The sequence below is a fragment of the Ammospiza caudacuta genome, chromosome 27 (assembly GCF_027887145.1).
Source record: "Ammospiza caudacuta isolate bAmmCau1 chromosome 27, bAmmCau1.pri, whole genome shotgun sequence".
Taxonomy (NCBI): Eukaryota; Metazoa; Chordata; class Aves; order Passeriformes; family Passerellidae; genus Ammospiza; species Ammospiza caudacuta.
Window position 1 is genome coordinate 4,533,934 of NC_080619.1, and position 18,385 is coordinate 4,552,318.

An 18,385-nucleotide genomic window follows, 5' to 3' on the forward strand; every position below is an offset into this window, starting at 1 on the left:
CCCATAGTCCTATAGGATAGATCCCCCCAGTCCTATAGGATCGATCCCCACAGTCCTAGAGCTGATCCTCCCAGTCCTGTAGGACCGATCCCCACAGCCCCACAGGGATCCATCCCCACAGTTCTATAGGATCGATCCCCCCAGTCCTATAGGATCAATCCCCTCAGCCCCACAGGGCCGATCCCCCTTTCCCCACGCGGGGGCGCTGCTCCCAGCACGGCGCACGGGCCCGCCCGGCGAGGCGCGGCCCCTTTAAGAGGCTGCGGCGGCGGCGGCGGCGACCGCGTGACGTCACGGCGCTGCCCGGAACTCAGCTGGGTTTCCCGCACGGCTGTTCCCGGCAGCCGCCCCCCCCCGGCACCCTGCACCGCCTCTGCCTAGCGAAGCCCTGCGGCGGGAGGCGGTGCCATCCGGGAATAGCCGGGGGGGCAGCCCCCTCTCCGCGCGCCGTGACGCGCCACACAACGGCCGCGCTGATTGGCTGTCGGAGGCCTGCCGGGGCGGGGCCGCAGGAACACCGAATCGCCATTGGCAGTGGGATGATGACGTCACGGAGGGGCGGGGGCGGGCCGCAGGAGGTCCGGTCCCTCGGCGCAGCCGGACGCGATCGCCGCCGTCACCGGGAGCCGCCGCCCCGCCCGCCGGGACCGCCGGTGAGCGCGGGGGGTGCGCGGGCGCTGCTCGCCGCCGGCAGCCGGTGTGCCCCGCGCCGGTGTGGGGCCGGGACGGGAGCGGGGCCGGCATCGCGGGGTAGCGCGGGGGGGGCCTGTCCCGGCTCCCGTCACTGCAGGCCGAGCCGCGGTGCGGAGCGGGGCCGGTCTGTGCGGCGCGGGCGGATCTTCCGGGCTGGCACCGCGCACGGTGACGGAGCCCGAACCGGCTGCTCTGACAGCGAGAAGCGGCGGGAACGGCAGGGCCGGGGGAGGTGCGGCCCGCCCGGTGCGGCCGGGGCTGGCACGGCCTCGGGGGTCCCGTGCGGAACGGGGCCGGTAGGACTGGGAGCCCAAAGGGGGCCCGGGCACAGCGGGGCTGGAGGAGCCGGCGGGGCTGCGAGCTCAGGGCTGTCACACGCCGCCTGCGGCTCGGGGCGTCCTGCCCGGAGCGGGGCTCGCCTCGGTGACAGCCCCGTGGGTGCCGGTGTCACAGCAGCCGCGTTCTGCAGCTCGGGTGAACGAGCCCCCGGGAGCTCTGCGGGGCTGGCAGTGCTGTCACCGCTCCTGCTGCCCGGGTCTGGGTGGCTCCTGTCCCTCGGGCCGTGGGACAGACAGACTGGATGGAGGGTGGGCTGGCCTGGGCGCACATCGGGGCAGACCCTGCTCCCACCCTGCCGGTGATCCCTGTCACTGTCACTCCCCCAGTGTGCTCCATCTGTTGGAGCTGCTGGAGCACAGGAGGGGTGCCCTGCGTGTCCCCTGCCGTGGGGAGGATGGTGACAGTGTCACTCGCAGCTGGGAGACACCTTGGAGATGGAGCAGCAGTGCTGGAGCACAGGAGGGCTGTGGGCTGTGTGTCCCCTGGCCTGAGGGGGATGGTGACAGTGTCACTCGCAGCTGGGATGGACCTTGGAGAGCCACAGTGAGGAACAGCAGCCCTGTGGGGTGATCACAACCCATGCTGTGGCTCTGAGGTTGTCCAGCGCCGTCTCCCTCCTCCTGTTGCAAATCTCTGCATCGCTGTTTTCCACCTCCAAGGCTGGCTTTGAAATCGCTCCAGAGAGGCAGAGCCAAGTTCTTCTAGCGCCTTTCCAGAGCACTGCCAGAGCCCTGGCTGCCGTGTGGAGCAGTTTTCCCTTAGGCTGCTGATGGTTCTGTGGAAGAGGGGGCAGCAAGGTGCCTGCTGCAGCTGCAGGACTCTGTGAAGTGATGTTGGTGGCATCTGTCATGACCCTGTGATGGCACCCTGGTGATGTGGCCTGTGCAGTGCTGTCAGTGACTGAGCTCCATCCTACTCTGTCACTGCAGGGGATGTGGAGTCCTGGGGTCCTTCTAAGGCTGTTTCCAGTGACTCCCCCATTCATGTTGCCCTAGGGCTCATTGCTTGCTGTAGGGACACACATGGAGGGTGTTCCCAGGTGTGTCCCAGAGATGAAAAGGAAGGCAGAAAGCAGATACAGGGTTCTTCCATGACAGCCCCATTTTCAGTGGGGTGGTTGGAGTGTGCAGAGCTGTCCCAGAGGGGTAACACTGTGCAGCTGGGCCTGACTCTTGTGCTCTGCCCTTGCAGGAAGATAAAGAAAGATGAACTTTACTCTTGATCTACTTTTAGCAGCTCTGCTCTGAGCTCTGGACAGCGTGTTTACCCATGAGCTTGCATTATGCCGTGTTGGTCCTGGCCATGCTGGCTGCTCTCTGGCTCCATTCCAGAGATGGAGGAGAGGCAAACCACAGAGATGGGCAAGCCCAGCAGAATCAGAAAGGTTCAACCCTCAGATTTTTAACCGTGGCTTCCCTTTGGTGGGGCTCACCAGGCAGAGGCTCCTGTGTGGGATCCCAGGGCTGGCAGGATCAGAGCTTCCTTGAGAGTGGTGGCTGCTGCTGTAAGGAATGTCTTAAGGACCTTTTCCTCCAGGAATGTCAGAGTGCCTTGGGTGGATGCCAGGAGGAGCTGGAGTTCAGTGCTGCAAGCTGCCTTGCTCTGCAGCTCTTTGTGGCACTGGGAAGTGGCTGAGTCCCGTCCAAGTTCTGCTGCCCTGTGGCAGCCTGGGAGCTTTGGTGCTGCTCTGAAACGCCGAGATTGTGCCTTTCAGGTGGACCGCGGGTCCGGATGTGGCACCTGGTTGTGTTTCTGCAGCAGCTCCGCCTGTGAGCCGCTTGGCACCACTGCCCAGCTGCCTCCTGTGCCGCGCTGCCGCAGCCCTGCGCTGCTCAGGGCCGGGAGCAGAGCTGTGGCAGGAGCTGCGCTGGGGCAGCAGCCGCTGCTGTTTCCGGAGGGGCTGATGCAGCCCCCCCGCCCCGGGCATGGCGCAATAGGAGGCGGGTGCTGAGCTCACTGCCCAGGCGGGGCGATCCCTGCGGGGCTGGTGGGCTCCCACTCAGCCCTGGGCTTTTGGTGGGTTTCCCACCCTGCAGCAGCATCACTCGTGCAGCAGGAGGGGCCCCCGCAGCTGCATGGGGCAGATGGAGCGTTCCCTGAGCTGCTGCAGCTGAGCACTGGCCACAAAGGGCTGAACCCCCTGTGGAATGGGGGCTCTGCTGTGCTGGGTCAGGGCTCACACTGAGGCTCTGCCACATCAGCCAGGTCTGGCTCCAGGGCTGTAGGGATCTGTGGCCACAGCTCTCTCCTTTTTTGTTCACTTGTTGCTCCATTCATAGCAGATTTGGTTCATGTGGACTTCTCTGAGGATTGCACCAGTGGGTTGCAGTTCAAGGTTAATGTCCTGCTCCTGCCTTTGGGGCTCTTCAGTGCTGTGAAGCACTAAAAACACTCTTAACTCCCATGTCAGTGCCAATGTCTGTCCCCTCCTGGTGTCTCAGCCCACAGAAGACGTTTCCACTTTCTTTTCTTCGTACCCAGACAAATGAGGAAAGAGTCCCTTGGGGGAGGAGGCCACGCAGTGATGCTGCATCACTCAGCGCAGGGACCTTTGGGAAAAGCAAACCACTTTCTGCAGGGAAGTGACTGCTGGTGTCACGCAGAGCTGTGCCTTCATTTGCCAGCACAGCTGGAGTCCCCTCGTTAGTGTCAGCTTGATTTCCATTGATACAAGTCGTGAACTTGAAAATTGCTTCTTCCCTGTTTCTGTAGCTTCCTGGCAGTCTCCGCCTTCCACACTTACTGTAAGCTCCACAGCCACTTCCCTGCCTCCCAGCAGGACCAGCCAGGGGTGTTTTTGAGACCAGATTTAATCCTCATTCCAACCTGTTGCCAGTGGCCAGCCTGCCCCTGCCAGCTGTCCTGGAGCATCGTGCCCTGGCTGTCTCTGGTTCTACCCAGAGAGAAGAACCCTTTTAGGGTCACAGCTGGGTCCTGGCAGGAGCCAGCTGTGAGCCAGCTGTGTTTCCACCCCTCAGGTCTCCCGAGCTGGCCAGGATGGCGCAGTGGAACCAGCTGCAGCAGCTCGACACGCGCTACCTGGAGCAGCTCCACCAGCTCTACAGCGACAGCTTCCCCATGGAGCTCCGGCAGTTCCTGGCCCCCTGGATTGAAAGCCAGGACTGGTGAGGACTTTTCAAATGCCTCTGAGGGGACTTTGCTCATAACACCCACCTGCAGGGGCTCAAGAGGGCTGGAGGAGCTCTGGTGATGGGACTGGCCTCTCTCTCTGGGGCTCATGTGGCATCAAGGGAATGGAGGGGGATTTTGTGCTCTGTGTCAGACCCTGGGCCAGGAGAAGCAGGGGGATGTCCCCATCCAGGCCTGGCTAACACTGACCTCTGTTGTAAAGGGGACTGACACAGAGCACTGGTGGCTGGATCCTGTCCATGAGCATGTGGGATGTGCTCACAGACATCAGGTGCTGGTGTTCACAGTCTGCCTGGTCTGCTTGACCAGATGGTGATTAGTCACCAGCTGGGCTCCATCTTAAGAGTTCTTTTCCTTCCTAAATGATTCAGAGATTCTGTAATTTGCACAGGGGGTGCTGGGTGTGAGCAGAGCCCCCCAGCTTTGCCCCTTGCCCCATGCCAGGCACTCAGAGCTCTCTCTCCCCTGCACAGGGCCTATGCTGCCAGCAAGGAGTCTCATGCCACGCTGGTGTTCCACAACCTGCTGGGGGAGATTGACCAGCAGTACAGCCGCTTCCTGCAGGAGTCCAACGTCCTCTACCAGCACAACCTGCGCCGCATCAAGCAGTTCCTGCAGGTGAGCTGGGAGCATGGTGGGGTCTCAGGGTTTCTGCTGCTCACAGTGACCCCCAGATGTGTTAAAGTCTCTTTTCCCACCAAGCAGACTCCCTGAAGAAGGAGTCAGAACTCTTCTGTTCTCGTTCTCAAGGTTGTTTATTGTTTCTGATCTATAAAATTCTTTCTCTGCCCTGCCGAGGTCTGTTCAGCAGGTCAGACAGAGGCTGAAGGAACTCAGCAGGCCAGAGAAAGAATTTTATAGATAAAAAAATCTTATACTATCTTTGTAGTATAGGAAGATCATAGCCTTCTTATATAAAGAAAATTTTTATATTATCTTTTAGTATAAAAAGATAACTGGTGCTATCTCTATACTAAAAACCACGTGTACAATATTTACCATAACTTCCCAATACCTATCACCTATATTAGACAGTGAGCTTCTACTCTAAACCAATCCAAAAGTGTCAACATCACAGCAGAAGATGGAGACCAAGAAGAAGAAGGAGAAGGGCTGGCCATGCCCAGATTCCTCCTAAGCCCCCATTCTAAAAACCCCAAAAATCTATTTTTCACCCCATGACAAGCTAACTATTATTCTACTTAGGCTTTTGTGCCTTGCAGATCCTCATCTAAGGTTGGTAAATTTTTCCATGGGTCATAATCAAAGTCACAGGTGTCTTGGGCTCTGTGCCAGGGTCTCTGAGCCCCCTGGCAGGGGTTTGGGCGATCCAGGAGAGCCAGAGGGATGTGCTGAATTCCAACAGTGGGGGAGCTGGTGAGGGTCTGAGCGATTCCTTGGCACAGCTCGCCATCCACAGCCCTGATGTGGAGATCCTAGGGGTTCAGGAGGTGCCTGCTGACCCTGTTTGACCCTTTACAGAGCAGATACCTGGAGAAGCCAATGGAGATCGCCCGCATCGTGGCTCGCTGCCTCTGGGAAGAGTCCCGGCTCCTCCAGACAGCTGCTACTGCAGCCCAGGTCAGTGGCCACATATCCCAGGGTCTCCTGGTCCTGGCCATCCTGATTCCTGACAGCCAGGACACAGCCTGGGTGTTCTGGCTGGGTGTCTCCATCTCTCCTCTCCTCTGCTGCCCTGGAGCTGGTGCTGAAGTGAGCAGCCAGCTGAGGACTCTGCAGAACCTCCTCAGGCTGGAAGGGAGCATCCCCTGTTACAGCCCTGTCCTTATGCCCTTCTTGTCCCCTCTGCAGCAAGGGGGACAGGCAACACATCCCACAGCAGCTGTGGTGACAGAGAAGCAGCAGATGCTGGAGCAGCACCTGCAGGATGTCAGGAAGAGGGTGCAGGTATGTGTCTGCCTGGGCACCTTCAGCTCTCCCCAGCACAATTCTTGAGTGCTGTAAGTGAAATCACATTTCTTGCCTTCCAGGATCTGGAGCAGAAGATGAAAGTGGTGGAAAATCTCCAGGATGACTTTGATTTTAACTACAAGACTTTGAAAAGCCAAGGAGGTAATGACAGCTCATTAGCATCTGCAAACCACAGTGTGTTCCTGCAAGGAAACTTGCTGGAGAGGTGTTCCAACCTCCACTCCCAGAGGGAATGTGCTCATTCTCAGGGCATTTGCATGGCAATTGGATAAACCTGGTCTGCCCTTGAGGGAGCTGAACTGAGCTTGGCTGTAAGCACAGCACTGGGGTGGGGAGGGATTGGCCTCTATGGGTGCAGGAGAGCCACGGAGGTGCTGTGCCAGATTCCTGCTTGGCTGTAGGGTTCCTGCACTTTGATGTGCAAGTGTTGTGTCGTTGTGGCACTTGAGGAGGTGTGAAGAGTGTGGCTGAAGCTTCTCACCTCTGCACAGACATGCAGGACCTGAACGGGAACAACCAGTCAGTGACCAGGCAGAAGATGCAGCAGCTGGAGCAAATGCTGACAGCATTGGACCAGATGCGCAGGGTAAGAGGGAAAACTGACCCTCCAGACCCCTCTGGGTGCATGTGGGAATCTGTAAAATCAGAGGGTTTTGGGCTTACAAGCAGGTATTGTATTTGAAAGAAGTAAGCATTGTTTTAACCAAAGGGACGTGTGCTTATAGTGGTCGGATAGAACTACTGCCAGTGTGCTTTTCTTTGTGGGATTGGTCAAAAAACTTTTGAAGTTGTAACATTAAGTTCTTTGTCTGCTGTCTGGAATGTGAGCTGATGGCATCTCCCCTTTGTCATAACCATGTAATGAGACTGATGCTAAAAAATAAAACAGCTCAAAGCACGTTCCTCAGCAATCCCATCCTGTTTGCGATTCGTACAATTAGGTGCAGATCTCCCTTCTTCAGGGTTAGAATTTGGTAGCTCCTGCATGGCCAGAACCAGGAGCAGTGCAGCAAGCACAGCCCTGGGTGACTTCTTCCTTGCCTGTGAATGTGAAACTTGTGGGTCTGTGGGGGAAGTCACAGCTTGCTGAAGGTTCTGCTTTCTCTCCTGGCAGGGCATAGTGAGTGAGCTGGCTGGGCTGCTCTCAGCCATGGAGTATGTGCAGAAGATGCTGGCAGATGAGGAACTGGCAGACTGGAAGAGGAGACAGCAGATTGCCTGCATTGGTGGCCCACCCAATATCTGCCTGGACAGGCTTGAGAACTGGTGAGAGCTGCCTGGGGCTGTGTCAGTGCCCAGAGCAGTGGCACTCAGACACCTGCTGTGGAAATGAGCCCTTGCTCTCTGGAAATGTCCTTGCAAAGTGGACATTTCTGATGGTCACATGTGTGAATGTGGCCTGCAGCTTAGACTGAGCCATGATGGTGGGCACAGTGCTGGAAAGGTGTCACACTGTCCCCAGCTCTGTGCCTGGGGGATTTTGAGGTTGCTGGAAAGTTTATAGCCCTGGAGTCACCTGTGCACATCAGGTTTTGTTTGTAATGCATGGCCTAGAAAACTGCTTTGGGCTTGGAGCCACAAACACCCTCAGTTCTTGACTGGCTTGGCATGGAGAGTGTGTTCCTGCTTGGGAAGAGGAGGGCTCTGCAGGCTGGACAGTGTGGGCTGGGCAGCCAGAGCTAATGCTGGTTCTCCCTGCTCCCCCAGGATAACCTCCCTCGCTGAATCACAGCTACAGACCCGGCAGCAGATCAAGAAGTTGGAAGAGCTGCAGCAAAAAGTGTCCTACAAGGGTGACCCAATCGTGCAGCACCGGCCCATGCTGGAGGAGCGCATCGTGGAGCTGTTCAGGAACCTGATGAAAAGGTGCTGAAGGCAGCCAGGAGCTGCATGGCTGGGGTGGAGGGTGGGCAGTGAGGTCTGACTGTGGTCTTTGTGCTGTTCCTGCAGTGCTTTTGTGGTGGAGAGGCAGCCCTGCATGCCCATGCACCCTGACAGGCCCCTGGTCATCAAGACAGGTGTGCAGTTCACCACCAAAGTCAGGTGGGTGCCTCCCTGCAGGTGAGGGAGGGGAGCTGAGCAGGGAGGGCAGCCTGGGGTGGCTCTCTGAAGATGCTGCTGCAGATGCAGCCCCTGTGATGGAAAGGGATGGATCCCAGAAGGATGATCCCAGAGGGCTGGAGTGCTGTCCACATGACTCAGTGCAGGGCTGGCTGGGGATCTGCTGGGTTCTGGTAAATCCTGTTGTGGGGGTGGGAAGCAGCAGCACATCCCTGGCCAGCTGCTGCTCAGCCTGGGCCATGTTCGCTGCCATGTTCTGACCCCAGGCTCTGCCTGGAGCTTCCTTGGCCTTTCTCTGTGCCTCCATGGCAGCCTCTGTCCTCTGGGGTGTTTGTTCAGAGCCTGGCATGGGCTGCCAGCAGCCCAAAGGAGCTCCTCAGGATGCTCAGGGGAGTGCCAGCATCTCCCTGGCTCTGGGGACAGGTGCCAGGGCTGTGTGAAGGTGTGCCCAGGGCTGCCAGAGGAGCTGGTCCTTGCTGCTGGGTGTGCCAGGTGCCCTGTGGAACAGGAGCAGTTTCTGTGCACGGCATTTTCATGCTCTGTGTCTGCTGACTCTTGCAGGTTGTTGGTCAAGTTCCCAGAGCTGAACTATCAGCTGAAAATCAAAGTCTGCATTGACAAGTGAGTTCTGTGCTGCCCTTCCAGTGGCTCTGGGTGGGGTAACCGGGATGGGACTGATTCCTGCTGCCCTTGGATTGGGCTCAATCTCCACAACGAGGACCAGTGTGGCCCCCAGTTAAAGGGGAGGGTGGTGCTGAGTCCTGAGGGTTCACCCACATGGTTGGGGGGAAGGCCTGTGTGGTCATGGGACTGTGCTGGGATGCAGCTGGCACCACACACCAGCTTGTGTGCATCAGGGTGGGAGGGCCACTGCCATGACCTGGTGTCTGCACCAGGGTGGGAGGATCACTGCCATGACCTGGTGTCTGCACCAGGGTGGGAGGATCACTGCCATGACCTGGTGTCTGCACCAGGGTGGGAGGATCACTGCCATGACCTGGTGTCTGTATCAGGGTGGGAGGATCACTGCCATGACCTGGTGTCTCTTCCCCCTTTTCCAGGGACTCTGGGGATGTTGCAGCACTTCGTGGGTAAGTGTACTGTTTGCTTTGTCCTTGTTTCTTGTTTCTGCTTTATTCCTGACAAACATCCTGCCACACATTCACTCCAAGCCTGCCCTGTCAGCCTGACTCTTTGCTCTCCCCAGGTCCCGCAAGTTTAACATCCTGGGGACCAACACCAAGGTGATGAACATGGAAGAGTCAAACAATGGCAGCCTCTCAGCAGAGTTCAAGCACCTGGTGGGTACCATGGGCTCCTGGGCTGCTCCTGCACAGCCAGGTGTCCTGGTGCTGCTGCTGCAGCCTGTCCCTCTCTCTGCAGACCCTGAGGGAGCAGCGCTGTGGCAATGGAGGCAGAGCCAACTGTGATGTGAGTGTCAGGGGCCCTGGGAGGGAGCCTGGCCACTGACAGGGGCAGCTGAGCTGGGAGGGGATGCAGGGGGTCCACCAGCACCAACTGGCACATGGGCAGCTTGCCAGGCCAGCCCCAGCAGCTGTGCTGGGTCTGCTGCTCGTGTGTTGGGCTCAGGGTGGGTGTTTGTGGTGCTCATGGTGTCCCCTTCTGCCCCAGGCCTCGCTGATAGTCACTGAGGAGCTGCACCTCATCACTTTTGAGACAGAGGTGTATCATCAGGGGCTGAAGATCGACCTGGAGGTGAGGCTTGGGTCACTGCCTTCACCCCCACGGGCCTGGGTGGAGCCCTGGGAGTTGTCCCAACCCTTGGTGACATCCTCCCTTTGCAGACCCACTCGCTGCCTGTGGTGGTCATCTCCAACATCTGCCAGATGCCCAATGCCTGGGCATCCATCCTGTGGTACAACATGCTGACCAACAACCCCAAGGTAGGGCTGTGTGGGAGGGCAGCAGGGCAGGTGTCAGGATGGGGCTGTCAAAGAGAGGGAAATTGAGGCTGGACAGCGAGGCTGGGGCAGTACCTGGCCCTGCTTCTGTCCCATGTCCCACTCAGGGCTGTGTGTTCCCTCGTGCAGAACGTGAACTTCTTCACCAAGCCCCCCATTGGCACCTGGGACCAGGTGGCAGAGGTGCTGAGCTGGCAGTTCTCCTCCACCACCAAGCGTGGGCTCAGCATCGAGCAGCTCACCACGCTGGCAGAGAAACTGCTGGGTAAGAGAGGGCTGATGGGTGTTCTGCCCATTCCTCTGTCCCCTGGTGTGGTTCCCACCTGTACATGTCATCCAAGAGTGAGGTCCTGTGTTTGGCCTGAGGGCTTTTGGCCTGAGTCATTTTCAGGTGCTTGGTTTTCTCCCAAACCCTGGAAATGGTGTCTTTGGAAGGACAGCTCTATTTAAATGCTTGTGGTTTTTTTCTCTTCCAGGACCAGGTGTGAATTACTCTGGCTGTCAGATCACCTGGGCCAAGTTCTGCAAGGTAGAATTTATTCTATTCCCTGAGCACCTTCCCCTGGCTGTTCCCTTTCTCCAAGCTGTGCTAGCAGCCTCTCTGCCTTTTCCCCAGGAGAACATGGCTGGCAAAGGCTTCTCTTTCTGGGTCTGGCTGGACAACATCATTGACTTGGTCAAGAAGTACATCCTGGCACTGTGGAATGAAGGGTGAGTGCCAGCCCAGAGCCTGAGGTTAGGCTGGGCCTTGGAGGGGTCCCAGGTTCCACCCTGATGGCGTGGGGTGCTTGTCCATGTGCCAGGTGTGCTGTCCTGGGATACTTTTTGCTGTTTCAGAGTGAAAACTCACCCGGGAACCCATAAAATGTCAGTGGCCAGGCTGAGTTGTGCTGTTGAGCAGAGCTGGCAGGACTCACATCCTGGAGGAGCTGCTTCTGTGCCCTGACCCCCATTTGTTGTTCTTGCTTCCTCCTGCCCAGGTACATCATGGGCTTCATCAGCAAGGAGCGGGAGCGAGCCATCCTGAGCACCAAGCCCCCAGGGACCTTCCTGCTGCGCTTCAGTGAGAGCAGCAAGGAGGGTGGCATCACCTTCACCTGGGTGGAGAAGGACATCAGTGGTATGAGCTCTATCTGGGTGCCTGGCTTGGCATTCCAGCTTCCAGAGTGGGCTTGGGTGCCCTGATAAGCATTTGTCCTTGTCCCAACAAGCTGTCTGTGTGGGTTAACTTCTGAGCCTGGCTACCCTTTGCTGCTCTTTGCCTTCTGGGTGTCTGTGCCCACGTGCTGCCCATGGGCACAGTTTTCTATGGCACTGACCACAGTCGGGTCCTAGTCCTGCCCTGTGCTCTGCTGTGTGCCCCAGGCCCATCTTGTCCCTGCTGCTCTGGGGGTGTCTGAAGGCAGCCCTGCCTTTTCTGTACCAAAATTCTCCTTCCTTGCACAGGAAAGACACAGATCCAGTCGGTGGAGCCTTACACCAAGCAGCAGCTGAACAACATGTCCTTTGCTGAGATCATCATGGGCTACAAGATCATGGATGCCACCAACATCCTGGTGTCCCCTCTGGTGTACCTGTACCCAGACATCCCCAAGGAGGAGGCATTTGGGAAGTACTGCCGCTCTGAGAGCCAGGAGCACTCGGAAGCCACGGACTCAGGTAGTCGTTGATTTTCTGTGGCTCCTTTGTCACAGGGAAGCTCTGGGGACAGCACTGGCTGTCACCAGCCAGGACCCTGTGCCATCTCTGGAGGGCGCAGCCACAGTGTGGGACCAGCCATGGAGCAGAGGGTGGGCACTGCTTGTTCTAGGGGATAGAGAGAAGGATTTGTCCTTGAGTGGGTGATGATGAAGCTTCTCCCTCCTTGCAGGTGCTGCCCCATACCTGAAGACCAAGTTCATCTGTGTCACCCCGTGAGTGTTCCTGGGAGTTGTCTGTCACTGCTTGGGGGCTGTTTGTGTGCTCAGCCTTGCTTGAGGGAGAGGTTTCCTTCCTTTCTTTCCACCTCTGTCTGAGCTTTGCTGGTTCCTGTGGGGTTCCCAGCCTGGGGTGATGGTGGGGGCTGAGCCAGGCTCCGGCTGCTGCCCAAACCACAGCCCTGTTCTTCCCCTCCGGGGCCCCTTTCCTCTGGAGAGCTCTGGGGGCCCCTCAGTGGGTACAGGGGGTGTTGGAGAGCTCTGGCGAGGCCCTGATGTGGAGCTTTCTGTGCTTCTTCTCCCTGGGACAGCACCTCCTTCAGCAACACCATCGACCTGCCCATGTCCCCGCGCACGCTGGACTCGCTCATGCAGTTCGGCACCGGCGGCGAGGGCGCGGAGAGCAACGCAGGGGGGCAGTTTGGTGAGTCTGGGGGGGCTCCAGGGGGCCCTGGCTGCCAGCCCACGCCCAGGGCCCCGTAACCCTGCCTGTGTCTGCCCGCAGAGTCGCTGACCTTCGACATGGAGCTGACCCCAGAGTGCGCGTCCTCGCCCATGTGAGGGGCTGCGGCTCAGCCTTCCCACCTCCAGAGCCTCCCCTGGATTTGTCCCACTCGGCTGCAGCTGCTCCAGGAACTGCTGGGGTCCCTGCATGGGTCAGGTCCTCACCTAACCCAGCCCCTCTCTGGGGTGGTGCAGCTCACCTCTGGGGGAGGGGGATGAACCTTTTTCTATTTCCTTCCATAACAGTTTTCTATTATTTTTGCTCATTCAAGTGCCTATTTGCCTCCGATTGCAGCCACAGTTCCTACAAACGCTTCCACAGCCCCGGTCCCGCTGCTGGAAGCTGCTGCCCTGACTGTGCCCACTCACAAATCTGGAATTGCAGAGGGGCTTGGCCATGTGGCAGGGTCTGCCCTGCTGCTCCCAGCACCTCCTAGAGCTGGCAGGGTGCTGGGGTGAGTCCCCTCTCTGCACCCACCTGGTTTTGGCCAGGATGACCAGGACAGGGCTCAGAGCTGCACGTGGATGTATCCAGGTGCTCCCACCCTGGACTCAGCAGGCACTGCCCCTGCTGGACTCAGCCTGGGTTTGCTGGGAGCCCAGAGGTTCAGGAGCTGCTTGTGCTTGTCCCCAGCTTCCTGCTTTGGGCACAGGGATCTGGCCAGTGCCAGCAGCCCGGGCTCCTTTTGGGATGGCTGGTGTCCCTGGGGTAGGGCAGTGCTGCTACCCAGTAATGGCACCTGTGTGTGACCAGCATCTGCAGCTGTGGCCCATTCTGGGATCTGGATAAAGCCACAGGGGCTGTCCTGGCTTCCCTGTGGCCAGGCTGGTGCTGGGAGCACAGTCTTGCATCCAGCCCTGTGCTGAGTTAGACCAGTTGGACCCTGGGGAATTGGGGGAGCCAGCATGGCTGACAGTGGGGCACCTGGCCTGTCCCTTTCTCTTTGGGGTGTGAGGGGCCAGGCATGGGGTCTGCAGCTTCTTGGGGGCTTCATGTGGCATTTCTGTTGGAGGTTGGCCCTCACAGTTAAGGTGGGAAGGGTCGAGAGTTGAAGGGAGCAGGTGGATGTGAGGAGAGGAACCTGCTGTGGGGCAGTGCAGGACAGTGACAGGGGTGTTGTGAAGGGCAATGTCCTGACTTTTGGGGGTGGGCCTGCATTTAACAGAACTGGGGGAGCCCTCCTGCCCTTTCCATGCAGTGGGAAAGCAGACATGGATGAGCAGTGGAGGGGTGGGGGAGGCAGTGGCAGAGCTGCTCCCTCCGAGTTGCATCACTGCTGGTGGCAGGGAACCAGAGGGCAGGGGGAGGATCCCCGTGGCTGTGGGGTCTGGGCAAGCCCCTCCAGGCTGTGTGGGAGCAGGAAGGGGGTTTGTGGCTGGCCCTGGGGCTGCTCAAGGGCAATGAGGGCCCTTTGCCCCACTGCTCGCTCACCGCCTCTGGCCGCAGTCCCCGGCAGCATTCGATACTGTAAAAAAATTTTATTTTTTTGTATATTTTATTGCTGTATCTACAGGCTTGAACTTTCTCCGAAATAAAGGCCCTGAAGCGACGTGCTGTGGGGTGTGAGCCGGGCTCTGCCTGCGGCACCCACCTGACCCTGCTCCGGGAACTGGGGCCTCCTTCGGCGCAGCCCGGCCCCGGTGCCGCCGCTGCGGTTTGTGCGGCGCGAGCGGCCCCGGCTCCTGCCCGGCAGGCGTGGGCAGCTGCCCCTTCCCGGGGCTGTGGGGCCCTTCCCGGGGCAGCCAGGGGGCAGCAGGCCTGCCCCAGCCCGTGGTTGCTTTCTGTGCCCCAGAGCTGTGCCTGGGTCTCCTGCACTTGTGTAAAGGAAATGCCGGTGCCAGCGTGGGAGGACACGGCAGCGCTGGGGCCCTGCTCTGGCTGCTCTCGGCCTGGGGCTGCACTGGGGCCCCTGTGAGTGCTTCTGCCCTGGGGGGTGATGGGCAGGGGGTGCCAGGCACTGCTGGATGGGTGTGTGAGGCTGGGAGCATGGGCTGGTGGCGGTGACACGCTTTGCACACACACAGCCCTGCTGGAGCCCACCCCAGCACTCTGCAATACCACGTGGATGTGAGGAGAGGAACCATGAACAGGATCATTCCAGGGGTTGTGCTCTGATGAGGCCAAGAGGGAGAGATTATTTCTCTGTCAGAGCAGGATTAGGGGGATTGTTCATGCAGGTCATGTGGAACTGGCTGTGCTGCATCATTTGAGGTGCTGGAGGTGCACTGGAGCCTTCTCTGCCCTCTGTGTGCCCTGGAGCATCCTGCTCAGGGCTGAGCTGACCATGTCCCTGCTTTGGGAGCCAGTCCCACTGCATTTCACTGTCAAACCAAGCCAGGGCTCTGCCCAGGCCCCACAAACCCATTCCTGCTCTCAAGGCAGCTGTGTTGGATCATTGCCTGTCTCAGGGGTGCTGCTCACAAGGGAATGAGGCCCAGCCCCCCTTCTCCTGCCCTGCCAGGTACCAGCTCCCCTCTGGCAGCTGCAAGATGGGGTTGAGAACCCAGGACTAAGGAATTTTCCTACCCATCTGCAACCCCTGGGGTTACCACAACCATGTGGTGTCAGGAACGTGGTGTTTGATTCCCTATTCCTGCAGATCAGGGGTTCCTCATCTCCCTGGCCCCACTGCATCCCTGTTGGCACCTGCCCCAGCCCTGAGTGATGGGGTCAAGCTCCCACCTAAGAGTTTCTGCTGTCAGTGCTCTGGGGGAGCAGCAGGCTGGGAGCTCCTGGAGCTGATGGACAGCAGGAAAAAGTGCCCAGAGCTGGGCTGGTGGAACCCCTGCAGCACCAGCAGCAACTGGGGCAAGGGATGCTTTGCCAACATCCTGTCCCCCTCCTCCTGCCCCAGTCAGCCCTGCAGCCCTTGCTTTCTGCCTGTGCTGGGCCAGGAGGTTGTTTGTGGCTCCAAAAGGAGGTCACAGGGTGGCTTTGCTCCTTGCCCAGGCCCGCAGCACAGTGGGGAGGAGTGGGGACAGTGTCTGAGCCAAGCGTGCAAACGGATTAGGGGTTTCCAAATGCAGATAATCCGCTTGGGATGCGTGACGGGCACAGGGCAGCCCTGTGGGGATGGGCAGCCACCTGCCAGGGCAGCCCTGGGCCAGAGGCACTCCAGAGCAGGGGCTCGGGCAGGGTCCCACTGGTGTTTGGGGTGTCTGAGCTGTGCAATATTGACAGGCCTTGGGAATAAGGCAGCAGACAGGGATTAGAGAGAACACAGTTTATCTGCAGCTGAATGAGCAGGGCTGCAGTGAGGGGTGAGAGGCAAAGACCCCAAGGACCAGCCTGAGGGCCCCCTCTGCCCTCCCAGGTGCTGGGTAGGATCTTCCCACAGCAACACGTGCTGAGCTGCAGAGCACATGGCACTGCTGGCCAAGCCAAGAGCCATCCCAAATCCCTGCTTCCAGTGCTCAGAACACAACAGCCAAATAAATATTGCATCACACTCTGATAAATACACAGCAGAGCAGAGCCAAGCAGCGGTGCCTTCCACTGCCACATGTGGCAGAGGTCAGACCCAGAGCTGCAGCACAGTGTGATCACCAAAACACCACCTCCAGCCATTCCAGGAGGACACAACCTGCCTGTCTCCCTACAGGTGTCCCATCCTGGCCTGCAGTGCATGGTAGAACCAGCACCAAGGGCTCAGCTCACCCTGCCATGGGGTGAAGAGCCCTGGCCCTGGTGCAGCTGCTGCACTGGGCTGACCTGTGGCAGCACGTTGGTGGCTGGAGCAGCTGGGACTGAGTGGTTACTGTGGCAACCTGAGCTCTGCAAGGGAGAGCAGGGATGCAGGGAGAGGACAGGGATGCATGGGGATGTGCAGGGAGAGGACAGGGATGTGCAGGGATGCACATGGATGTGCAGGGAGAGGACAGGGATGCATGGGGATGTGCAGGGAGAGGACAGGGATGTGCAGGGATGCACATGGATGTGCAGGGAGAGGACAGGGATGCATGGAGATGGGCAGGGATGCATGGAGATGGGCAGGGAGAGGACAGGGATGCATGGGGATGTGCAGGGAGAGGACAGGGATGCATGGGGATGTGCAGGGATGCACCAGTGTGGGGTGGGGGCCAAGTGCAGCCCCAGTGCTGTGCTCCTGATGCCCCCAGCCAGCCCTGGCACTGGGTGGGCAGGAGAGGATTGTGTCCTTGGTGCCAGCTGGGCGTGTGGGTGCCCCCCGTGCCCCCTCAGGTGCAGAGATACTCACTGGGCTGATGGGAGGTTCTGGTGCCCTCTGCAGACCCAGCCGGGCTCTCACTCTCGTGGGTGTCCCAGTAGCAGAAATTGGAGGTTCTTTGCTAGCAGGAGGAGCTATGGAGTCTTTGCCCAAGAAATGGCACTGCTTGGCTGCTGAGGCCGAGTGTTTGCTGGGTTGTTCCCAGCCCTATCCGAGTGGCTGGAGGCAGAGGTTTCCTGTGGAAATTCCCCCTTGGACAAAATGTCATTTCCGTTTTTTTTTTTTTTTTTTTTTTTTGCTGGAGCAGATCATCCCCTCCTTCTGGCACTGGGCACCACCAACCAGGCTGAGGCTGTGCCAGTGACAAACATCTCCAAGCATCTCTGGTGCCCCCACTTTGCCCTGCCCACGGGTGGCCGGGTTGTGGCAGGGTCTGTGCTGCTGCCCTGTCCCCCTCACTCCTCCCAGGCTGCCTCCTGCACCAGCAGCAGGGCTGGAACCCCGCAGGGCCCATCCACGCTGGCTCTCCAGTGGGACCTCTGTGGGAAAATGTGAATCTGTGACTAATGTGGAGATTCATCTGTTTCGCATTAGCTGGGCTGCATTATCACAACGGGGTTTTGTTTTGAGACCTGGCATGCAGAGCGGGGATGGGATGGGGCTGGGCTCCCCCGTGAGAGCTCCCGGTTCCCGGTAAGCAGGAGGCGATGGAGCAGAGGCCGTGTCCTGCCCGCAGGTGACGTGCTTGGGTGTTTGTGCTTTGCCCAAGCCCTCTGCACATCCCGGGAGCATTGCAGAGGAGCCTCGCATACAGGATGTGCCCGGAGGGCAATGGCCAAAAGCGTCAGGACCTCTCCAGAGCCGCCTAAATAAATGTTTCCACTCCTGAGAAATAATTATGACCCTTGAGATGCCACTTAGACAGAAAGGCCGTTCCGCCTGCACTCTTTGCTCTCCCGCTCCAAACACAGAGGCAATTTTCTCGGAAATCCATTACGGAGCTCCAGACTCGCTCCGTCCCCGGAATGCGCGGCGTCATTCGGCATCCTGCTGAGCTCATGCGAGGTGCCCATGCGTCCGGCTGCGGCTCAGCCCGGATCGTGCTCACCTTCCCGGAGCCTTCCGAGACTCTCTGAGGCACAAAGGGAGCCGGGCAGAGCTGAGATCGCTTCGGGGAATCGCTGGGATGGAGCTGGGGCAGCTCCAGGGCAGCCTCTCCATCGGTCACTGCTGCAGTCACTGCTCCTCTGTTCTTTTCCTCTGGAAAGGAAGAATTTTTCCTGGTAACATCCCCACCAGCCAGCTCGGAGTTTTCCCTGAGACCTGGCGAAAACAAATTGTGATTGGATTGGACTGGATTTTATTGGATTCCATTTGGCCTCTCAGCGAGGAGCACTCTCCACTTTCTCTCCCAACACTAATTTATTTTTCCTTTTTTCCCTCCTTTCCTAACAGAAAGAGGAGGGAAATGAGAAAGTGTTTTGTGTTCATCTCCCAGCTCTCCCAAGCACGTGGAGCAGTGCACGGAGCGCTGTGTCCCTGGGATCCTCCAGCTACCCCTGGATCTGTGGTGCCCAGACAGAGCCCCAGCAGGCACAGACATTGTGTGTGACCTTGGTTCTCTGGCCTGAGCAGCCAGTGCCCGCCTGGCTGCCTGCTCCAAAGGGTTATGTGGGCCAGG

At 58.8% G+C, this 18,385-nt stretch overlaps 1 protein-coding gene across 2 annotated transcripts; it reads left to right on the top strand.

Annotated features, from left to right (window-relative positions):
* Positions 1 to 586: 586 nt before the first annotated feature.
* Positions 587 to 14,067, top strand: STAT3 (signal transducer and activator of transcription 3). 2 transcript variants are annotated; one of them, XM_058820584.1, is made up of 24 exons: positions 587 to 653; positions 4,011 to 4,157; positions 4,656 to 4,800; positions 5,665 to 5,763; positions 5,995 to 6,090; positions 6,174 to 6,255; positions 6,606 to 6,700; positions 7,229 to 7,380; positions 7,822 to 7,980; positions 8,065 to 8,157; positions 8,737 to 8,796; positions 9,237 to 9,266; positions 9,383 to 9,476; positions 9,559 to 9,606; positions 9,808 to 9,891; positions 9,981 to 10,079; positions 10,227 to 10,362; positions 10,574 to 10,626; positions 10,714 to 10,808; positions 11,078 to 11,217; positions 11,544 to 11,759; positions 11,968 to 12,010; positions 12,325 to 12,437; positions 12,519 to 14,067. In XM_058820584.1, exons 2-24 carry the CDS (start codon positions 4,030 to 4,032, stop codon positions 12,572 to 12,574), a joined length of 2,316 nt encoding a protein of 771 aa, XP_058676567.1. In that variant the 5' UTR covers positions 587 to 653; positions 4,011 to 4,029; the 3' UTR covers positions 12,575 to 14,067. The 2 variants fall into 2 exon arrangements, with proteins under 2 accessions (XP_058676567.1, XP_058676568.1); XM_058820585.1 differs by having other exon boundaries at positions 11,544 to 11,756.
* Positions 14,068 to 18,385: the final 4,318 nt, after the last annotated feature.